The following is a 24,934-nucleotide window of genomic DNA, read 5'->3' as shown; positions in this document are numbered from 1 at the left end:
CTCACAGACAAACAAAAACGAACAAAAGCCAAAATTAGCATAAGGATGGCCTGCACGAAGTGTTCAACAAATCTGAAAATAAAAATCTATCTGACTTGACAGAGAATGTAAATAAATTTCAGTCTTACATTAAATCAGTAATCAGATTGAAGCCATCTGTTCAGACACTATGCAACCCTAATGGCACTGAAGCAGAGAATGGCACAGAAAAGGCTGAAAAACTATTTTGCCCCTCCCCCCCCCCCCCTCAAACTGCTTCACAGAGGAAGATCACACTGCAGTTCCTCCTCTAAATGACAAAATGACATATCAAAATAAGTAACCAAGGGACAAAAAAGCAACTGAAATCGCTCTGAAAAAAGGTCACCAGATCTAAATTCTATGTAGAACATGTGAAGGAACTTGCCTCTCTTCTAGCAGCAGTGTACAGTAGGTCTCTGGAGGAGTGATGCTTTACTCACAACTGAAGAAAAAGGACAAGTCATTCCCATTTTCAAGAAAGGTCATCAAACACAAAAACTATAATCCTATATATCTGACATCAGTCTCATGTAGAATTTTGGGACAAGTTTTATGCTCGTGTGTTATGAAATTTAAAAGGACTTAAAATCTCCTCTGTAGGAACTAATATGGGTTCCAAGAACAACGATCATATGATATCCAGCCCACTCTGTTCATCCACCAGACCCATACAGCAGTAGATGTAGGTACCAAGGTAGATGATGTGTTCCTTAACAAACAGAAGGCATTCAATACAGCTCCACACTGCTACCTAATGAATGAAATATGAGCGTACAGAATATCAGATCAATTGTGTGACTGGTCTGAAGAGTTTCTATCAAACATAACACAGCATTCACAATGGAGAGAAGTGTTCAGATGTAGAAGTAACTTTGTGTGTGCCCTGAGGGAATGTTATAGCAGCAGTATTTTTCACAATATATACACGGTGGTTCAGGAAGAATGTCACATAATTTGTGAGGTGATTCTATATGTGAAAAAGTCTTGTAAACACGTGTTCGATTTTTTTATCATTACGGAATTGAAGAGGTTTGAGGATTGCACACATCCATGAGTGAATGTGACGACAAGTGCGAATATATCTTACCAAAATGCTGTGCATGCACTTTGGTGGACAGAATAATGGAGGGATAGATGACTGATTCACCATACAAGAGATGAGAGGGTTCTTCAACAGATGGCAGCACTGTGATGTCGCACTGAGGCAACAGCTACAAGCAGACAAAGTGTGCAATCGTAAGATGGATCAGTGAGCAGGTGGGAGACCAATTACGTGTTATGCATTTGTTTGTTTACTGGAGCAAGTCGATTGTGTTCGTGAATACCAACATGCCGCATATGTTCGCCCATTCAGAATACGCAAAACATGTTTGTATACGAGTACTGTAATGGCAGTGCCCATGCAGCTGTGACAAAATACCAGATACTTTCTCTGATTGACGAGCCCCCTCTGTCAGAGTATTTCCCAGGGTTTTCCAAACATTATGTGAATCCCGAACACTACCCAGTGTACATGTAAAGTGAGAATGTGAAGCCATAATGGCACAACGGAGTCCCGCCACCAGCACGTGGCACATTAGACATCAGCTCGATATTCCACAAACACGAGTATGGCGTACGTAATATTCTGAGGGCTTGTACCTATTCCATCTACAGCCTGTGCAAGTACTTATTCCATCTGCAGCCTGTGCAACATCTGTTTCCAGGTGACTCAGGAAGCAGACAACAATTTTGTGAATGGTTGGTTGAACACAGAGACATCATGCAACATAGTTTATTTACAGACGAGGCTATGTTTCCACACAATGGTGTCGTGAACACCCACAATTCTCACACATAGACGATGGAGGATCCACATGGCACTAGGGAAACAAGATTCCCTTCTCAGTGAACATACGGCACGGTATGACTGATGATTTGGTGTGTTCCTGCCAAACCGCATGACAGCCGCACCATATGCACATTTTCTGACAGAAGACCTACCTGCAAGTTTTGTAAGATGTGACATTAGAGCAAAGACGGCAAATGTAACTGCAACATGATGGATCTCTGATTGTAACAAGTCACACATCCCAGTAGCTGAACAACGCACTTCCTCAGCAGTGGATTGACTGTGGCAGACCCATTAACTGGCCTGTCAGATCACCTGATCTAACCCCATTAGACTTCTCTTTATGGGGATGGTTAAAGAGGAATGTGAGCATTACAAAGGTGGTCACACACGAAGAACTTGTCACTCGCATCATTGACGCTGTCGCCCGCATTAAAGTCGGCTGAGACGATGCAGACAATACACTTTCCAACGCATTGACAAGTGCCTCTTGCAGGATGGATAAGTCATTTGTCTCACCATTATTCTGTCCACCACAGCACCTACATAGCATACCTGTAAGTAATACTCACACTTTTCTTCACAATAATTCATAGATGTGAGTGGTCTTCAATCTAATCCAGTTCTGTAATGATTGAAAATCGGACACACATGCATAGGACTTTTTCTGTTTATTTTCACATGCAGAATCACCTCACAAATTATGTGACACTCTTCCTGAATCTCGCTGAATAAATGATCTAGTAGATGACACCAGAAGTTTCATGAGGGTTTTCATGAATGATGCTGTTGAACACAGAGAAGTTGAAAGGCTAAAAGTTGTCGCGAACTGCAGACTCCTGCATGGGATCGACACTTGGTGCAGGAAGCAGCAACTGTCCCTCAATATAAACAGTAAATTGCCAGTACGATTACACTATTGTAGAACAATCACTGGAAGTAGTTATCTCCATGAAGTATCTAGAAGTAAGCCTACAGGACAATTTGAAGCAGAATGAAAAAAAAAAAAAAAAAAAAAAAAAAAAAAGCTGGTCCTGGGCAACTCAGATGCCAGACAGATTCACAGGAAGAATCCTCAAGAAATGAATAACACCAACATAGGAAGTAGCTTACAGAACACACATTTGACCAATACTTTAATATTGTTCATCAGTCTAGGATATATGAAATATAGAAGATCCAAAGAACAGCAGCACATTTCATTAGAGGTGCATTTAGTGAGCATGAAAGTATCAGAGATTCTCAGCAAACTCCAATAGCAGACTCTGCAAGAGAGGTATACTACGTTACGGTGTGGTCGACTATTGAAGTTATGGGAGCACACAGTCCTAGAAGAGTCAACCAATATACTGCTTCCTCCAATGTTGCGTCTCACGAAAAGGCCACGAAGATAAAATCCAAGAGATTCAAGCCCACACGGATGCTTAATAGCAAATTTTCTTCCCATGAACCAATCGTGACTGGAAGAGGAAAATTTTGATTACAAATACACTAACACACAAAAGTGCCATCCAGCACACATTTTAAGGTGTCTTGCAGAATATGGATTTTGAAGTTAACTTTGGTCTCGGCCAAGGCTACTTGGGTCCTGGCAACTCGCTTATCACTGTTGACGGAGACCGTAATGCCATGCGTGACTTCCTGGGCTGTCAGTATTCCAAATGGATGAAAGTATATTGGGATTGATGGAATTCAAATAATGGCTTCAGGCTACTGAGCACACCCAGTTACTTCTGCACCTGCACCTGCACCTCATGGAATTTGGAAAACCAACTGTTTCTACAAATTTTTATGTAGGGGCAATAAATTTTAGAACTCTAGGTCTTGAAGATGAGTTAGCAGTGCCACCCACAACACTAAAGCTGAATACATTGCTAAAACTTGTGAGCAGAGTTAAATTTCGTATTTTAGGATTAAAAAGCTGCTGAATAGTTAATTAGAAGTTAAGTTTTAGTGCAGTGGCAGTTGTGGAAGTGTTAGTACATGTGTGTTTACAGCAATTAAGTGTTAAATAGTGACAAAAGCGAAAGTACTATTTATACAGAAAAAAAATAGTGTTGTTACATTTCAGTAAAAATGTTTGTTCTCTTCACATTTGTAGTGAACTCATCTTAACCTTATCTCTGTCTCCACTGTAGTGGCAGTTAAATCATGTTCAGGAATCACCTTATTTTGTGGAAAAATATTTGGAATTTAACAATAAGCTCATCATCAACGTCTTTAAATTGTACACATTTCCTTCATAATTTATATTCCAGAATCATAAACCAGCCATTTTTGGTTAAATTAAACAACAAAAAGTCCTCTAATTGAAATTTTTTGTTGTCCACCTAATGTTCAATAATGCGGCTGAACTAAATACCATCACAATGGATATGAATGGAAACTGCTGTAGAGCTGTGAGAAACAGTTGACAGTGAGAAGAGAGCCTAGAGTTTTTTCTTGTCGATTGTTATGAAGCAACAAACTCTGATGGAGAGTGGCTAGCCTTTGTAGTTGTACCTATCACTCCACAAATAGGGAGAAGAAGCAGTTGATCTTAAAACTCAAGTCAACAGAAAGAAAGATAGGAATAATGCAAATGATTGGACTGTGGACAGAAGTGGCATATCAGGCAAGAGGTTCACGAGATTGAGACACAGCAAGCTGGAGTTGCACCACTTACTACCATTCTACTCCTTAAATACTTTTTCTTTCTTTTTTACATCATATGAGTACACATAATGAATACAACATGAAATGACAAAATTTTTATTGATACAATATTTTCATTAAATTTCATTATTCACTATATAATTTGATCGGCTGACAACAATAGTGTAAATGGCCCATATAGGAACAATTTATTTTAAGACACATTCATAATCTACAATGCCTATAAACCATACGCATGTCAAAATTCACGGATGCTACAAACTGATTATATCAAGATTAATCTAACTCATTTGAAAGCCTTCATTCTACACTTTTTGACAAACATTTTACTTCTCCAAAGCTTTATGTTTTAGATTCGCTTTACTTGGTCCTTCTCACCCCAACAAGCCACATCCCACAATGTCAATCTCCACCTCAGGGAAGGCTACATCATAACCTCCATCCACATCAAATCTCCACTTCAACAGATCCCACCCACTCCACATCAAGTAGTGGCTTCTGTACAGCCTAACCACCTGGGGTCATTGCATCTGTAGTGGTTAGCAGTCACTCTCCATATATGCCTTCACGGACCAAAATTACCCTCTCAAGCTTGCCCAGAAACAGATCTCCTACTTCATTTCTCACCAGACAGCTCCCATTCCCCACATACCCACAGTACAGTCACAAAGCAGAATTCCTCTCGTGACTCATTAACACTCAGTACTGTACTAATTGAGTCACATTCCCCGCCGGGGTTTTTGACTACCTCTCATACAGTGTGGGCATGATAACTAACAATGTCTCGCCACATGATAGGCCACTGCCAAACTGTGGCCAAGAGACAGCTGGACCACCCAGTTGCTGAGCACACTGTCCAACAAGATGTGCTTCATTTTAATGACATCTTCACAGATTGTGCCATCTGAATTCTTCCTACCAACAGCAGCTTTTCTGAACTGCACAAGTGATATCTCTACTTACAACATATCCTTTGGCACCGTAACCCACCTGACCTCAAACCTTCACTAGCCCCTGTTCCCTACCTGCTTATGCCCTTTCCTGTTCCCACTCCAGTACACACATATTCTATCCCACTTATGCTCCTAAAAGTCCTTTCCTCTACATCTCCCCACACTCTTTCCCCCTCAGCACAGCCCCCAATGCTGCACCTAGCAGCCCTATCCAATCACCTCCATGTACATGCACGTTTTCACAGGCAGCACTAGAATCTTCTGCCACCTCAACCTGCTATGGTGGGAGAAGGCAGCAAACAATCAGGATACTGAAGGAATGGTGGGGACAGAAGAGAAAAGGAAAAAGGTACAGTGAGGCAGTGGGAAGAGGTTAGTGGAGCTTTAGGTGAGGACTGCAAGAGCACAGCATATATTGGAGAGAGAATTCCCACCTGTTTCATTCAGAGAAACTTGTGCTGGAAGGGAGCATCCAAATGGCTCATGCAATGAAAGCAGCTGTTGCAGTCATTTGCGTTATGATGTGCAACATGTTCAACAACTGAGTGGTCAAATTTGCAGCTTGTCAGTTTGGCAGTGGCCCTTCATAGGAGTAGATAGTTGGTTACTTGTCAAGCCCATGTAGACCGCACAGTAACTGCAGCAAGGCTGATGTACACTGATGTGACAAGAGTTATGGGATAGTGGTATGCACATATACAGATGTGCTGTAATATCACTTACACAAGGTATAAAAGGGCAGTGCATTGGTGGAGCTGTCATTTGTATTAATGTTATTCATGTGAAAAGGTTTCCGATGTGATTATGGCCATACGAAAGGAATTAACAGACTTTGAATGCAGAATGGTAGTTGGAGCTACACATACAGAACATTGCATTTTGAAAATCATTAGGGATACTCAATATTACGCAATACACTGTGTCGAGAGTTATTCTCAGAATACCACATATCAGGCATTACTTCTCGCCATGGACAACATAGTGGCCAACGGCCTTCACTTCATTACTGAGAGTTGCATCCTGAGTGAAGTGTTGCCAGTGCTAACAGACAAGCAACACTGTGTGAAATAACCACAATCAATCAATGTGGGATGTACGACGGACATATCCTTGGAACAGTGCTGCAAAATCCGGCGTTAAGGAGCTACGGCAGCAGATGACTGATGTGAGTTTCCGCCTGCTTAGCTGACTGATAACATGCTTGCCTTCCATGCAGTGGGCCTGGGTTCGATTCCCGGCCGGGTAGGAGACTTTCTCTGCTCGTGGACTGGGTGTTGTGCTGTCCTCATCATCATTTCATCCTCATCACCGGCACGCAAGTCACCCAATGTGGTGTCGACAGAAATAAGACTTGCATTCGGCGGCCGAACTTCCCCGAATGGGGCCTCCTGGCCAACAATGCCATGCGATCATTTCATTTCATTTACTGATGTGAGTGCCTTTGCTAACAGCATGAAATTGCCTGCAGTGACTCTCCTGGGCTCATGACCATATTGGTCAGAACCCAAACAACTGGAAAACCGTGGCCTGGTTAGATGAGCCCCAATATCAGTTGGTAAGAGATGATGGTAGGGTATGAATGTGGCACAGGCCCCATGAAGCCATGGATTCAAGATGTCAACAAGGCACCATGCAAGCTGGTGGTGCCTCTATAATGATGTGGGCTGTGTTTACATAGAATGGGCTGGGTCCTCTGGTCCAACTGAATTGGTCATTAACTGGAAATGGTTATGTTCAACTACTTTGAGACCATTTGTTCCAAAAAATGATGGAATTTTTATGTATGACAATGCACCCTGTCACTGGCCACAATTGTTTGCGATTGTTTTGAAGAACATTCTGAACAATTCGAGTAAATGAGTTGGCCACCCAGTTCATCCAACAAGAATACCACATAATCGAGAGGTCAGCTCACGCACAAAATCCTGCACTGGCAACACTTTCACAATGATAAATGGGTAAAGAGGTAGCATAGTTCAATATTTCCGCAAGAGCCTTTCAACAAATTGTCGAGTCCGTGTCACGTCGGTTTGCTGCACTACGCTGGGCAGGAGGAGACCAGACACGATATTAGGAGGTATTAAATGAGTTTTGTCACCTCAGTGTATAGCATGAATGCTTTAACATGTGGCCCCTGCCTTTTATTGGGTAGGAAATGCATGTGACTGGACTATGGTAGGAGGAAGTGGATGAATGTATGGAACAGGTCTTGCATCTGGGTCGACAACAAGGGAATAGTCCTTTGAGACCAGGACTGGGATAGGGATCGACAAGGATATTCGGTAGGTCGGGTGGGAGGAGCAACCTTACACTGGGTGGTGTGGATAGGATTTTGATTAGGATATCCCTCATCAGGGCATGACAAGAGGTAGTTGAAGCCCTGGTGAAAGATGCAGCTGAGCTTATGAAGGCCAGGGTGATAATAGTTAATCAGAGAAGTGCTGGTTGGTGGCTGGTTAACATGTTTAATGGTGTCAGAGGAGCAGACGGCATGGGAGACTTATTTATAGATGAGCTGGATAGGATATTGTCTGTCAGCAAAGGCTATGGTATGGTTATCGATATATTTTGACAACTTATGCTTTCCACTGCAGATGCAGCATTTGCTGGTGGAGAGCCTGCAAGGAAGAGACCTTTTGACACAGAACAGATGACAGCCATCAAAGTGAAGTTATCAAAATGGTTGGTGCACATGATATTGATAGATGTATTCATGTAGTTCGACATCCAGAAAGGTGGCCCACTGAATTGAGAAGGACCAGGTGAAATGGATTTGGGAGCAGTGGTTGAAGTTATGGAGGAAAGAGCAAAGGCTGTTCTTGCTGTGAGTCCAGGTCAGGAAAATCTCATTAATGAATCTGAACCAGACAGGGCTTCTAAGTGCTGACTTGACAGGAAGGGCTTTTCCAGATGGCCCACAGGTACATTGGCAAAGGATGGTGCAATGAGTACTCACGGCAGTAACATGGAAATGTTTATAGATTTGGCCTTCACACAGGTTTGTTTATGATATGATTGTACGATCACATGTGTTCATTTACCACCGCGCTTGTTTCTTACAGTTGCACATGACAATGTGCGATCACACGTATTTACTTACAAGTGTGCATACTACTTCCAGATTCTTTAAAACATTTACTGACCTTACTTATAACTTTCTACGTAGCTCTACCTATAGTACACCCCATTTATTTCCAATCAGACACTTTAACTATACATTTAGACCACCTTATTTTCAATATTTTTTAACTATTTTTTCGGTCACTCCGTAAGTTCCATGCTGTTATTGCATTCATTGATTGTGTCACTTCAATGAGACAGTGTTTTCACGGTTATGTCTGGAGACAGAAGCATGGAGGTCACTGCCAATGTAAGATGTGTTGACGTGAAACTTGACATGCTCATTGCATCACTTACAGTGTTAATAAACTTGGAAAGAGACATTTCAGTGTAATAACTGTGTAGCGTACACCATACAATGGAGAATCCAGGATGAAATAATGACAATATTATTAAAAGGGTAGACTGCTACTCACCATACAATGGAGATGCTGAGTCGCAGATAGGGACAACAAAAAGACTGTCAAACAAGTAAGCTTTCAACCAAAAAGGCCTTCAATGAAGATCTTTTTGAATGAAATCTTACTTGTTTGACAGTCTTTTTGTTGTGCCTATCTGTGACTCAACATCTCCACTACATTTTGAGTAGCAATCTATCCTTTTCATAATACTGTGTAGTGTACATCATTTATGAGGTCGGTTCAAAAAATTCGGGACCATTTGTAATTTCACACCAATGGTGTGTTGGAGCGAAATGTGGTTGGCATCCCTCCACATGCCTGTTTTTAAAGTGTAACTGCTGGAAGTTTTATTGTAGTATGTCTGTTAGTTATTGTTCAGTATTGTATTGAGTAGAATGTGGTGTATTTCAAGATGGCAGCATTAGAAGATCAACGTATCTGCATTAAATTTTGCGTGAAATGCAAGAAAATCTTTACAGAGACGCACTAAATGATGCAGGAAGTCTACAGCAATAAGTGCTTAAGCTGTACTCAGTGTTATGAATTTTTCAGACAGTTTAAAAATGGCTAGATGTAAGTTAAAAATGACCCTCGTTCAGCATACCCTCGATATCTACCAACAACGCTCATGTCAGGAACATCAACGAAATTGTGCGTGCGAATCGAAGGCTAACTGTCCATCACTAATTACTCCTGTATAATAAAACTGTTCCTAAACTTAAACTAATTCCCTTCAGTAAATGAAAATGTACCATCAACTATAAAAATAATTATCCTATAACATGATGTTTACATACCAACCTTTGAAGCACAAATTAATCGAATTTAATACCTCTATAGATACGTAGTAAAATCTCAGCTGTGTTTAAACTAACAGCCTGTACAAGGGTCTCCAGTATCGCATACCAAATAATGTAGAAACTGGAATATTTCCACTAGAGTTTAATTTTTAAGACCTTGCAGTCCATCTACAAGCAAATCTGCATTTACATTTTCAAAAACATTCTTTTATGTCAGTGAATTCACCCTATGGAGGTACAATAATGAAATTCTATTTATGCAAATTGCAACCAATTCTACTCAGCCAAACAATGGCATTTTGAGGGTCTGAACAAGACACACAATCATTCTATCTACCACCAGAGTTCATTTAATAATGAGATCACACAATTCTGGTGGAATGTTTGAAGTGAGTGGGAACCACACTGATTAACCAAGAAACAGAAAACTCACCACTTGAGCTGTATGCCAATGTAACACATGATACGCTCGAGCTAAGTAAATCTGACCTGGATAGTTGAGCACGTTCTTTATACTTTGCAATACTCGTCCAAATAAAGTGTTTCCTTGTGCTGTTTGCAATGGACAAGATTAAATCTGAATAGCATTCTGTAATGTGTTCTCGTGAGACTCAAAATGTTAAATACAATGAATTGCACAGATTCTTATTACCTTTCTGTTATTGCTAGACAACTACTTGTTCAGCTTCTCAGAACACCACAAACTTTACAGCTAGCTGTTCCAGAACAATATACGCAGGAATGAGTAAATGTAACTCTGTTATTTCAGCTAGACCCTAGGTTTTCAAGTTATTAGTCTACAAAATATTATCTCAAACAAGTGCAGCAAAAAATTAAAGAATTTTGTGCAAAGTGACAACTGAAACAGTTATTCAAAAAATAGCAGGTGGCACTAATTACTGTGCATTACCATAGAACAAGAGCAGAACTAAAAGCCACAAATAATAATAATTATGTCCACAAGAAATGGCATGCATTTGTTCAAACAGATGCTTGCCTTCTGCCGACTCACAGAAACTCTGTTCTCCTGAACGACAGTTGGTGCAGTCGTGCCCACATTGGCTTTCTTCAAGGCCGTAGGTATGTATACTGTTTTTGTCAAGTTGTTTCCTGACATTATCACCTGGAAAAATTATACATCATGCAAAGACAAACAGTTTTATACAAAAGTTTCTCTTTATGACAAAAAAGGTCCTCATCCATTATATTGCATGAAACAGAAAGGACTCTAAACCCGATATGATCTAACAGTGCCACAGAACTAAATCCACCTCTGTTACAAATGACTAACAGTGTGCCAGATTTTGCCGTCTCATACCAGATTTTAATATTTCTCAAACAGTGCTATAACTTGTGAGGTACACTTTTTAATGTGGCACTTATTACGGTCACCGACTTTCAGACAGCTCAGCACAATTGCAGAATATCCAGATCACTATTATGAGGTCAGTATTAAGATTTAATTTGCCACTACTCGCAGGGGCAATAACCTACAACAGTAGGTGGTATTTAGTTCTGCGGTTATAGTAATTATAGGACAGAATAGTTTAGTGGTATTCCGATTCCAAGACTCTAGTGCTGTCAACCGGCCCAGTGTCACATTTTGCATTCCATTCACTTACACGGCACCAAAGTAATAACAAGAAAGGTTAAGGGAAGGGAATGGAGAGGGAGAAGGAATTATCTGAAACAGGGAACAAAGGTCATAGTGGACTATGCCAGCCCTTTTCAGCTCACGTGTATCTCACACTGACAAATGAGAGGATTACACCATTATGTCCTGCCAATAGTGTGTTAAAATGCCAGAGATTGGCTAAAGTGATTCACTGTGGTACAAAGGGCTAAGAATATAGATTTTTAGGGACCACTGCAAGCAACATGAACAAAATTTCTATCACACTTCACTGCCACTGAATATAATACTACGTTATTTAACACAAATGCAGCATGCAGGAACATTATTTACAAAAATTCTAGATACAAAACTGAGAAGGAAGACTGCTCCCATCAAGTCCCTAGTAAAGGTGTACCTTCTCTACAGGTTCCTGCTCGAGCTGTAAAGTGTCGAGCACCTTGACGGCGGTGGGTGACGGGGCTACTGAGGGGACAACGGCCACTCCCAGCCGATCTTTCACCGATGGTCGTGGTGGTGTCACATTTTCCTGTTTGGCCTGTCAACAACAGTATTCAACTTGGGCATTTAAGAAGACTGACAAAACTGTTTCAGCACAAGTATAGGCTCACTGAAAGTGAACAACTAAAAAAAATATCTGCGAGTACTGTAACGAGTATATTGCATTTCTACAAAAGTAACGTGAAATGTTAACTCAGTTCTCCTATAACAACAAAACTCTTCAGTTCTCCTATAATAACAAAACCTTTACTAGCAGGTGCCCTTTTCCAAACCGCAGTATTGTCACAGCAGCAGTCTCAGTACAAATGACTCTCCCACTTCTTGTGAGTCACAGTATAGGCTCATATTGTGGTACGACCACGCCACTGCCGAGACGGCCTTGAGAAATTCCCCAAGTGATTCACACGGATGACAGCTGCCATTTCCCTGTCTCTGTTATTGTCAAGTCAATATCGTGTGTCGACTGCAGTGCGGTTATTTTCAAGTTCATTGCAAAAAGTACCTGAATAATAGTTAGTAAAGAAGCTCTCATGAATTTGGTGACTCCAAATATTTTCTTTCCAATTGATATCGCTGCCACCGTATCAGCACTCTTAGGGTCAATTTAGAAATGGAAATAACATCAAATTTTCCACAGAGAACTTTGAAAGTTAACCTTTCACGTTATCTTCTAGTATGTGGTTAAGTTCCTGAGCACAACATTCATTTTCAAATAGCCTTAGTATTTTCTCAACTTGCAAAAGTAACCTTAGTATTTTCTAAGATTGCGAAAAATGTTACGTGTGAAATGAATGGGTAACCAGACACAAAGCAAGTGAGCTGGTACAGTCAAAAATCATAATTCACACACATTACAACTGTATTTATACTACAACTAACACAGCATTTCATGTGGTGACACAGGTAAAGGAGTAATGTATTCCAATTTAACTTTTAAGTACACAACAATCGTTAAGCAAATTAAGTGGTTATACAATGTTTTCAATTTTTAGCATGGTCTTCATTACTGGTACAACATCCAATGTCCTTCCAGTTTCGGTGTTCGGAAACGAATGCTAAATATTTAGAATAGCAAGACAGACACTAGTTGATCCAGATATAGAAGCATAGTTGCTGATAAAATACTTTCAAAGGAGAACATTTTTTATCTATGAAATACTGATTTTTCAATACTGACAGGACAGCTAATGAATTTTCACGTAACCCAGTACCATGTAAAAGTGAATTATGTGTAATGCCATGGGATTTTTAATCAAATCCACTTTGGCTTTGAAATACAAAATTTAATTTGCAATAACTAGTTTAAGTTTCAATCATACCTTGCCATCTTCTTCCACAATACACAATAAAATGTCTTACATCCATTTACCATTAAAATACATCAGACATTTTAACTTTTTTGATTTAGAATCTCTCTCTCTCTCTCTCTCTCTCTCTCTCTCTCTCTTTCTCTCTCTCTCTAAGGGTCTGGTTATGAAGTTGAAGTTGGATGTAGTGGGAATTAAGGAGTGTGGTGGCAGGAAGAATGGAACTTCGGGTCAGGTGAATACAGGGGTATAAAATCAAATAGGGGTAATTTAGGAGTAGGTCTAATACTAAATACTGCATAGGAATTAAGGTATGCTACAATGAACAACATAGTGAACACATCGTAGCAAAGATAGACGTGATGCCAACACCCACCACAGTAGTACAAGTTTCTATGCCAACTAGCTCTGCAGCTGAAGAGATTGAAAGAATGTATGATGAGATAGAAGAAATATTCCAATAGTCAAGGAAAGTGAAAATGTAATAGTGATGGGAGACAGAATGCAATAGCACGAACAGTAAGAGAGGGAAAAATAATAAGAGAACATGGACTGGGGCAAAGGAATGAAAGAAGTGGTCACATGACAGAATTTTGCATATATATCACCACTAATCAATGCTAACAGTTTCACATTTGTGTAATAAGGCTGTATAAATGGAAGAGACCTGGGGACATGTGTAGGTTCCAGACTGCTTGTATAATGGAAAGCCTAAGATTTTGAAAACAGATTTTGAAGTGTAAGAAATTTTCAGGGCAGATGTGGACTCTAACAAAAATGAAAAGAACCAGTGGTTGCAGAGTGTTTCAGAGTGAGCATTAAGCAACACTGGACTGAAACAGGGGAAAAGAATACAGTAAAAGACGAAAGGATCGCTTTGAGAGATGAAATAGTGAAATCAGCAGAGAACCAAACAGCTAAAAAGACAAGGCCTAGTAGAAAGCCTTGCATAAAAGAAGAAAATATAAAAATGCAGAAAACGAAGAGAGCAAAAGGGAACACACAAATATAAGAAAATGAGATTACAGAAAATGAAAAATTGCTAACAGGAGTGGCTAGAGGAAAACTGCAAGCCTGCAGATTCATATGTAACTAATGATAAGATAGATGCCACTGATGGGAAAATTAAAAAGTCCTTTGTTGAAAAAAGGAGAGAGGAGCAATAGCTGAAAGGAATATGTAGAGGGGCTACACAAAAGAAATGAAATTTAAGGCATATTACAGAAAGGGAAGACGAAGTAGTTGAAGATGAAATGAGAGATTTTATACTGCAGCACTGAAAGACCTCATTAGAAGTAAGGCCCCTGTAGTTTACCACATTTCCTCAGTATTACTGAGACCTTGAGAGAGTCAGTCATGACAAAGCTATTCCACCTGGTGTGCAACACATATGGGACAGGCAAAATACCCTCACACTTGAAGAACATTTCAATAATTTCAATTCCAAATAAGGCAGATGCTGACAGCTGTGAATACTACTGAACAGTCTGTTTAATTTCAAGCTTGCAAAATACTGATACTAATCATTACCGGGAGAATGAAAAAAACTGCTAGAATACGACCTCTGGGAAGAACAGTCTGGGTTCTGGAGAAATGCAGGAACACATGACACAATTCTGACTTTGCAGCCTTTCTTCGAAGATATACCTATTTACGCCTATACAAATAGGTATGGTACATTTAGAGAAAGCTTTTGACAATTTTGACTAGTATACACTCTTTGAAATTCTGAAAGTAACTGGGATTAAACACAAGGAGCGAATGGCTAGTTACAACTCACACAGACATCAGATCACAGATGTAAGAATCGAAGAGCATGAAAGGAAAGCCATAGTTGAGAAGGGAGTGAGACAGAGTTGTAGCCTTTCGATAGTGCTATTCAGTCTATACACTGAGCAAGAAGTAAAAGAAACCAAGGAGGAATTTGGAAAGGGTATAAAAGTTCAGGGAGAAGAAATAAAAACTTTGAGGTTTGCCTATGAAATTGTAATTCTGTAAGGGACAGCAAAGGACTTGGAACAGCAGTTGACTGGAATGGACAGTGTTTTGAAAAGAGGTTCTAAGATGAACAGCAACAAAAGTAAAACAAGGGTAATATATGTAGTCAAACTAAATTGGGCAATACCGAGAGAATTAGATTAATAAAAGCGACAGTAAGGTATTTGATGAATGCTACTATTTGGCCAGCAAAATTGCTGATGATGGCTGGAGTAAAGGAGTATAAAATACAGACAAGTAATAGCACGAAAAGTATGAAAAAAGAGAAATTTATTAATATCTAATATAAATGTGAAGAAGTCTTCTGAGGTTATTTCTCTGGAGCACAGCCTTATATGGAAGTGAAATGTGGACAATAAGCAGATCAGGCACCTTCAAAATGTGATGGTGCAGAAAAATGCTGAAAATTAGATGGCTAAATCAAATAACTAATGAGGTGGTACTTGACTGAAAGGAAACAAAGTTATGGCACAACTGATCTAAAACAAGGGATCAGCTGATAGAACACTTCACAAGGCACCAAGGAATGAACAATTTGGTGTGTGTGTGTGTGTGTGTGTGTGTGTGTGTGTGAGAGAGAGAGAGAGAGAGAGAGAGAGAGAGAGAGAGACTGGCTTTCTCCAGATGTGTCTAAGATCTACAGTAAAGAAATAGTTCATATATTACCTCATTATTTGTTCCACTGTTGTGCCAGAAAACTTTGATGAAGCGATTGTTGAGCACGGCTTCAGTGCTTCTATACGCAGCATACGCTTCCGCATGACTCGAGAAAGTCACTATCGCAGCTTCCGGATCTCCCTCATATGATACCTACAGAGGACAGTACAGCTGTAGTCTCTCTACAACCTACAAACTATATCAAATACTTCTCTCTGCTCATGAACTCCATATAAAACAAACTTGCATTTCAATCAATTAATGGAGTCCCTTATCTTCTCTCAGAATCCACACATAACCAGAAAAATGAGATTATATTAATTGTCTGACCAACTACCTCTCAAACCACGCACAACCAGATACTGTCCTGATGTAAATATAGTTTGCTTTTGTAGATGTCCAATTTTTGTGATTTACTTTGAGCATCCTCTGACTCACAATGAATTTGGACAGAGGAAGGTTTAGTGGAGTTTAAGTAACTAAGTGATTGGAAGAAGAAAATGATCCTACAGTAGCATCCCACATTCAGAACAAAATAATTGTTTCAGGAGAATAAGTCTTGTACTCACTTGAGTTGTGAAATTACTGAGCTCTGAACATGCTAACATATTACATAGATTAACATCTCGAAGACAGCGACACTAAATTGAAGGGTGTTTAAGAATGAGAACCACAGCACACCCTTTTATCCTAGAGATTATATCACGCAAATTAAATGAAATTTACTCATTCTGCAATAATAGTAGCACCACCCATTCTGTAGAGGCTACGTCTTGTCAGCAGACGATTGGTCGGTTTGCAAGGAACCTAATTTCCGAGACACTTACTCTATTAAGTATTTTTATGATGCCATTCGCATCTTAACTGTTGTTGAGGTTGTGCTTGTTTGGTAGAACTAGGAGACATTATAGGACTTGCCAGTTGTCTTGTGCAGACAGCAGCAGAGTATATATTTCTTCCAGATTAGGGATATATTAATATAAGATATTCCATCTTCAGTCACAATATTTATATTTTCCAATTAGTGTCCAAAGGGTTTCAAAGGTACAACTGAGATAGTTTTCTCATTAATCTAACAACTGTATCATTTTGCAAAGCTAAGTGAAAAACTGAAGCAGAAATACCACTATTATATCTATACAGTCCTTAAAAATGGAGTTGTAGCTCCGAAAAACAGAAAGTGCTCGACTTACTGTATGTTTGTTATATGCTTCAACTATTGTTACCCTAGGTAATTTCAGCTTCCTGTAACATGATTTACAAACTGACTGGAATATGTGGCTGCCAAAGAATTAAATAAGAGCAGTTACAAGCTGGGTGTAGCCAACATACATTAGCTCAATATCTTTTATTTGTTAGCTATGAAGACTCACTGATAATGACACCATTTATAGACTACAAACCGTAGGGCAAGAGTGGCAGGGGAAAAGGCGTGGGTGAGAAGTAGGCAGGTGCCTCGAACATAGAAGTGCACCAGTTTTAATTTGATTTATTTAATGAGCATGCAGGTCTAATATGTTCACCGTCAACAGGTTATGAAAAATAACTGACTTTGATCACATTTTGTACATATTTCTGATATTTAGTGTATTGGCTGAATGTAAGCCGCCCTTTTCCCCAGAACACAGGTCACAAAAAATTAATGTGAGGTGTGTCTGCACGACCCTAAAAACAAATATCAGTATATTCTTCCATCACAGAAACTTCAACTGTAGTGCTCACCTGGTTTGAATTGGAGCTAGGATACTGCTAATGTTTGGAAACTAATCGTTTTATATGAGGTAACACTGCAATCACCTTCATTTATTGAAATTATATTTAGCCTTCACTAGTGAGTGATTACACCAGAGGAAAGGGGGGCGGGGTGTTAGTAGAGTCTTCAAACATCGGAAATCAACACAGTAATGATGCAAATTTCAGATTCTCAGTTATTCATTGTGTCAGGAGTAAATAAAAGAGAGACTGGTGGAAAGTATGATTTGGAAGAATCTTATGTATGGTGTTACATTGCGTAAAACAATAAGCTGGCAATTTTCATTCGATAAAGATGTGCAGTGAGGGACAGCTATCAGTGGCAATGACTACTTCCAAATTTTATCTTTATGGCTAGCTCGAGTCAGCACCCGAAGCGTTTGTTGTCAAGGGAAGTGCTTATCCACCACAGTGAAGAACTTTTACAATACCCTCACGTAACTGTTTATAGATTATTCTTCATCAATGTGGCATCGTTATTGAGTTGGATTAATGGAGGATAGAAGGGAGTCCATTTTGTCTGTACAAGAGCTTTACACGTATGCTCAAACAACTGCAGTGAGAGATGCTATGGCAAATAGTTTGTCGAGAAATGCTATTTTCTGTGACATTCATCTTGACAATGAATGCATTGTTAAAATTAGAACATTTGGGACTTGCACAGATGAGTACCTAAAATTTCCACCTATACACAGGATAAGAATGGTAGGGAAGGGAAGATATGGTAACTGCAAGTACAAATTTAGATGCTGATGTCTGACTTGGCCCTGCTGAGGGCAAGGCAGATATTTTCTCGCCTACATTAGAACTTCAGTCTCCACCTCCAAAATGAATGATTATTACTGGAACGGTCACAGCTCAGACACAGTATGTTGAAACAGCATTACTGTCACAACTTTTTTTGATGATAAAATCTAGAAAATGTGATCAAAACAATGTTCTCACAATTTTTTACAGGGTACAACAGGTAGCAACATACACTGAGGAGTCAGACAAAACAGCTATTGTCTGTGTCCTTTCAGCATGACAGAGCACTGGGAGCAATTGTGTATGACCAACAGTGACTAATCAACTTTCACATCCACAGAACTGAAGCAGGTCAGGTGTGCTTGAGGTTAGCTGAGATCAGATACAGGGGCCTACATGTGTACTATAAAGCTTTCATGGTTCTTCACACAACCTTGGATGCCACTCACTGCCCATTCTTCATATTAGCATCTAAACTTACTTGCTTCAAACAAAGTGAAATAATCATATCATATTTTCACAATTTGCTATCTATGATCTGTGATTTACAACATGCAACGTACCACAACAAAACTAATTAGACTCTTTTTTTTTTATTATTTTTGTTCTGTTAACATCAAGAGAAATGAATGATATTTCCTATCAAAATTCAACAGGTAATAACAAGTCTCTACTGTAACAAGGGATACATGCTTTCCTAAAAAATGATATGGATATAATTAGTTTTATGAAATTTAAAAAAAGGAAAGGCCCATTAAGTACAGAAGTTTGTGACTGCTGAAAAAAAGTTGAATTTTCATTTATGTAAATACCTGAATGTTGACAATCTTGCCAAACTTTGAAAAGTGATTGTTGAGATGTGTTATATTGTTTAGAGGTCTTGGCACCTTCTTCAGCTCAAGTGAACAATTGTTCGGATTTTTGTGTCGAGGTCCCAGGCGGTTGAAATCAAATCCTGGTTTTTTCTTTGCTGCTACTTCTCTCGCCTGAAGAAGACAGAAACCACACAATTCTATTAACTTACAGATGAGATTCAAACTACTTGCTTATCAGTATACTCTACTACAAGGGTATTAATGTAGAGCCAACCACATTATTTTGTCATATTAACAGAATCTTCTGTCGGTTCTTGGTAGAACAACATCATAATAATAAATGAAAAGCACCAGTTTGCTTTTGTTCTACAATATTATTTTTATTGCTAACCGGTTTTCGGATTACAAGGCCATCTTCAGGCATTTACTGAGTATTATCACCACAGAAGTTAAATGTTAGCAGACAACATTGGAAGAGAAGTAACACATCTAGAGTGAAGTAGAAACATACAGTGAATAACATCTTTGCAATAAAATAGTAAAAACTGAACAGTACATTAATAACAATGGAGTTGACAGGAAAACCTTTAGCACAAAATAAGAATAGCATGCCTACATAACAGTTTCTATTGATAAACAAAACTATTGAAATAAGATAAAATTAGTACTAGGCAAGGCTGCATCAAGAGGTATGAAACATGGAGAGTGATACACAACCAATAAAAAAGAAGAGACAGTTGTCAATGTAAATACAGAATACACGAGGAACTTAAGCCATATCAATACGATAAACAGAAATTAATAAATGCAGGAAAATTGAGGTGTTTGAGGGAACCTACAGTTTGAGAGTGTGGTGGTACTGCATTTTAACATTAACATTATAATCAAAGCAGTGGCTGTATACCAGTTTACATTAAATAAATGAGCAAAGTAAAATATGAACAGTATTTGATGAGACAACTACAAGGGGAGTTAAACATGGACAGTAATACAAGTACAAGTTAAAAGCAAACCCTTAACTATTGAAACTACAGCATATGTGGAATACAAAGACAACTGCAACAAATAAAACAACTTAATGACTACAGGAAAATGGGAATATGTAGGAAGAGAGAGTTTGGGAAGTAATGAACAACAAAGATGATTATATGAAGTTTAGGAGAGGGGAAGTGTTGAGTTGTGTCTGATCATTTAGGATGAGATCTGGACTGTGAGCAAGATGTTTGTTAATTTCCAGGGCTTCCAGCAGGTTGAGTTTATGGCCTTTGTTTGCTAAGTGAAGTACATGGGACACTGGCTGGTAGTTGTGACCCTCACTCAGTACATGCTCAGCAAATGCAGAGTCTGAATTCTGCAACCTCCAGCTGCGTTCATGTTCAGCCAGCCTAGTTGATATGTCTCTGCCTGACTGACCAATGTAAAATTTGTCACAATCAGAACAGGTGATTTTGTATACCCCACTGTTGGCTAATAACTGGATCTTATCTTTGCTATTAAAACACACTGGGCTGTAGTGTTCCTGACATAGTAGGAAACCCTATACTTGCAGGATTTCAGTGCTTTGGCTATAGTCTGTGATACCTGACCTAGAAATGGTAGAGTACAGCATTTCTTGCAGACAGTGGATGGGGAAGCAGGTGGGGCATAGAGGAGGGGTATAATTTTCCGTTTTTGTTTCCTGTGCAAGATGTGGTCAATAAGAACTGGATTGTAGCCATCGGCTGAGGCAATAAATTTTATTGTATCTAACTCTGCTTTAAAATCATCTCTGAACATGGGGATGGATATGAGACGGTGTACCATTGAGTGGAAATCTGCATGTTTGTGAGCTATGGGGTGTTGTGAGCAAGAAGGTATTACTGTGTCTGTAGTTGTTGTTTTTCTGTAAATTTTGAAACAATGTGTGTGTGTACTGATGTCAATGGTGAGATCTAAGAAGTTTATGGATTTGTTGCCAATTTCCATAGTGAACTGGATATTTTTATGTTGACCGTTTAGGTTTTTCAAGAATTTGTTAAGTTGTCTTGTAGTACCAGTACACAATGGTACACCGTCTCATATCCATCCCCATGTTCAGAGATGATTTTAAAGCAGAGTTAGATACAATAAAATTTATTGCCTCAGCCGATGGCTACAATCCAGTTCTTATTGACCACATCTTGCACAGGAAACAAAAACGGAAAATTATACCCCTCCTCTCTGCCCCACCTGCTTCCCCATCCACTGTCTGCAAGAAATGCTGTACTCTACCATTTCTAGGTCAGGTATCACAGACTATAGCCAAAGCACTGAAATCCTGCAAGTATAGGGTTTCCTACTATGTCAGGAACACTACAGCCCAGTGTGTTTTTAATAGCAAAGATAAGATCCAGTTATTAGCCAACAGTGGGGTATACAAAATCACCTGTTCTGATTGTGACAAATTTTACTTTGGTCAGTCAGGCAGAGACATATCAACTAGGCTGGCTGCACATGAACGCAGCTGGAGGTTGCAGAATTCAGACTCTGCATTTGCTGAGCATGTACTGAGTGAGGGTCACAACTACCAGCCAGTGTCCCATGTACTTCACTTAGCAAACAAAGGCCATAAACTCAACCTGCTGGAAGCCCTGGAAATTAACAAACATCTTGCTCACAGTCCAGATCTCATCCTAAATGATCAGACACAACTCAACACTTCCCCTCTCCTAAACTTCATATAATCATCTTTGTTGTTCATTACTTCCCAAACTCTCTCTTCCTACATATTCCCATTTTCCTGTAGTCATTAAGTTGTTTTATTTGTTGCAGTTGTCTTTGTATTCCACATATGCTGTAGTTTCAATAGTTAAGGGTTTGCTTTTAACTTGTACTTGTATTACTGTCCATGTTTAACTCCCCTTGTAGTTGTCTCATCAAATACTGTTCATATTTTACTTTGCTCATTTATTTAATGTAAACTGGTATACAGCCACTGCTTTGATTATAATGTTAATGTTAAAATGCAGTACCACCACACTCTCAAACTGTAGGTTCCCTCAAACACCTCAATTTTCCTGCATTTATTAATTTCTGTTTATCGTATTGATATGGCTTAAGTTCCTCGTGTATTCTGTATTTACATTGACAACTGTCTCTTCTTTTTAATTGGTTGTGTATCACTCTCCATGTTTCATACCTCTTGATGCAGCCTTGCCTAGTACTAATTTTATCTTATTTCAATTGTTTTGTTTATCAATAGAAACTGTTATGTAGGCATGCTATTCTTATTTTGTGCTAAAGGTTTTCCTGTCAACTCCATTGTTATTTATGTACTGTTCAGTTTTTACTATTTTATTGCAAAGATGTTATTCACTGTATGTTTCTACTTCACTCTAGATGTGTTACTTCTCTTCCAATGTTGTCTGCTAACATTTAACTTCTTTGGTGATAATACTCAGTAAATGCCTGAAGATGGCCTTGTAAGCCGAAAACCGGTTAGCAATAAAAATAATATTGTAGAACAAAAGCAAACTGGTGCTTTTCATTTATTACATTATTTTGTAACAATATCAGATGAAACCAGATTAGGGAGAATGTCTTTGCAGTGAATATATTCTTATTTTGGAAAGTGGAGTGCAAGATCATCACATATAGTGGTTTGTCACGTTTGTTTAATTTCTGAAATTAGCCAACACAAAGAAATAGTTAAATTTGTGAGTCAAAATTTTTTTTGTACGCTATTACAATTGACACAATCAAATTTGTTGAGCTTATCAGGTCCCAGTCCACAAGTCACTTAAGTGTGATGATTTTACTCCATGCAAAGATTATGCTGAGGTTTTCAGTATGAAATTCCATATTCCTTGAGCATATTTTCAATGTGTGGGAGCAAGCTAGTCATTACTGGTGCTCTGATTACAAGTGAAATCATTATGGTTATCACATAAATTTTATCAGCAACTATTCCGAGTTCAGCAACAACTGAAAAGAAGCAGTAGGTGTTATTTTATGGTATGTTGATAATTTTTACTTTTGGACTGTTTATCTAAACCTGAATGAAACACAATTTTCGTGCCATACACATTTCACCTTTATTCTTTGCAGGGCATCTTCAGTGACCTGCAATATGTACACATCTTTACTATATAGTTTACATTTTGGGACCATGTATGTACAGATTATAAACACGTATGACACAAAAATTCAGTTCTAGTTAGGTGGTCCAAAATTAAAAATTATCAACACACAGTAATATTACATGCAACTGAGTATGCACTAAACTGAAGATATACATCGTCTGACTAAGAAAAAAAAAAAAAAAAAGAAAAAAAAAAAAGGCATCATATTTGGTGCAATCAGATCTACTCCAGCTTATTGGTTTTCACTGTTAACCGGTATAATACCTCCCGATCTACGCAGACGTACTGCCCTTATGAGGGAATTCCATAAGATCTCCACGAAATCTATTCTACCCATGCATAGCGACGTGCCACTTTTAAATCATAAAGAGACTGAAATCACGCCATCCAACTCTGTGCAATGCTGCTGACATTGTTGCTAAGTATTTCAAACCCCTTGAAGAATGGAAAGATTGGTGGGAAGCAGTGACAGATGTGCGCCTGCATATCATCATCTCAGGCACTAAACTTCCAACTGGATTCCACCTACCAAGCAAGACCTGGACTACCCTCAACAGAATCAGTATCACCCACGGCCGACACACAAATGCTCTCTTTAATTGGAAGAAGCTGCCTAAAACAGCCTGTGACTGCGGGGCTCAGTACCAGACTGTTCACCACATTGTCAGTGAATGCAGGACTTCCTGCTAACAACTCCGGATGCAGTGTGCTGGATTGAAAGACTGGATATTCAGTTGTAAAGCCAAACTTAAATTTCTTGTGTGCAAATACTGTACACATGTATATGTAATTTAATTTTATGATATTTTTATATTAGCCATATGCTAAATAAATAAATAAGTAAATGAATCACTCATAAGCAGACACATGAAATGAAACTTCTCAGGTTGTGAAGGTATGTGACATTATTTCTGTGATTGCAAAACCATGTTAAATTTACAAAGAACTTGGCAGCATGAGCCCACTTTTAAGCATAATGTTGCACCCCCCTCCGGCCTGGATCCACGCACTGATTGGTTGGTAAGGGTATCAAGAAGCTGTTATAGCCTCTCCTAAGGGAAGCTAGCCACCAATTGTGTAACAGATCCTTAATATCGTGGATACTAGCCCTGGAACAGAATCAATGTCTGAGCTGGTCAAACACATTTTATTGGAGGCAGATCTGTAGATACTGAGTGACATGGGAGTACCTCACTATCATGCAGACCACTGATAGAGACATATGCAATGTGTGGACAAACACTGACTCGTTGAAAAATGGTACCACAATACTGTCACACAAGTGGTAACACGAGAACACAGCGCATCAGTTGCATACCGTTTGTGCCATTAGAGTTCCTGCAATCACTACCAGACCTGAAATCATACTCAATGACTCCCCACATCATGACGCCATGACTAACACTGGTGTGCCTCTAAACCACATTGAAAGAATGGGTCTTCTTCCCAGTTCACCACCATACACTCTGATGACAGTCATACAGGATAGTGTAGAACAGCAATTCTTCACTAAACACAATGTGCTGCCATTCATCAGCAGTTCACGTTTCCGAGTCGCAGCAACACTCCAAATGCAGTCGTTTGAGTTATGCTGTTAAAGGCAACCTACAAATGGGACAGTAATTTCCTAGTACCAGCTGCTA

The 24,934-nt window shown here is 39.1% G+C and overlaps 1 protein-coding gene across 3 annotated transcripts in view; it reads right to left on the bottom strand.

Moving 5' to 3' along the window:
* LOC126100304 (RNA-binding protein 26) overlaps nt 1-24,934 on the bottom strand; it is a 248,156-nt gene that overhangs the window by 97,694 nt on the left and 125,528 nt on the right. The window contains exons 10-13 of one of the 3 annotated variants that reach the window (XM_049910913.1): nt 19,189-19,362; nt 15,887-16,030; nt 11,812-11,952; nt 10,794-10,904 (exon numbers count right to left, since the gene is read on the bottom strand). In XM_049910913.1, coding sequence (XP_049766870.1) covers nt 10,794-10,904; nt 11,812-11,952; nt 15,887-16,030; nt 19,189-19,362 — 570 coding nt within the window. Of the gene's footprint in view, nt 1-10,778; nt 10,905-11,811; nt 11,953-15,886; nt 16,031-19,188; nt 19,363-24,934 lie in introns of all 3 variants that reach the window. The other 2 variants (XM_049910912.1, XM_049910914.1) reach the window with 2 other exon arrangements.

This window comes from Schistocerca cancellata, chromosome 9 (assembly GCF_023864275.1).
Source record: "Schistocerca cancellata isolate TAMUIC-IGC-003103 chromosome 9, iqSchCanc2.1, whole genome shotgun sequence".
In the NCBI taxonomy this organism is placed as follows: domain Eukaryota; kingdom Metazoa; phylum Arthropoda; class Insecta; order Orthoptera; family Acrididae; genus Schistocerca; species Schistocerca cancellata.
Note: the sequence above shows the minus strand (reverse complement) of the source record. Positions and strands in the feature narration are given on the sequence as shown.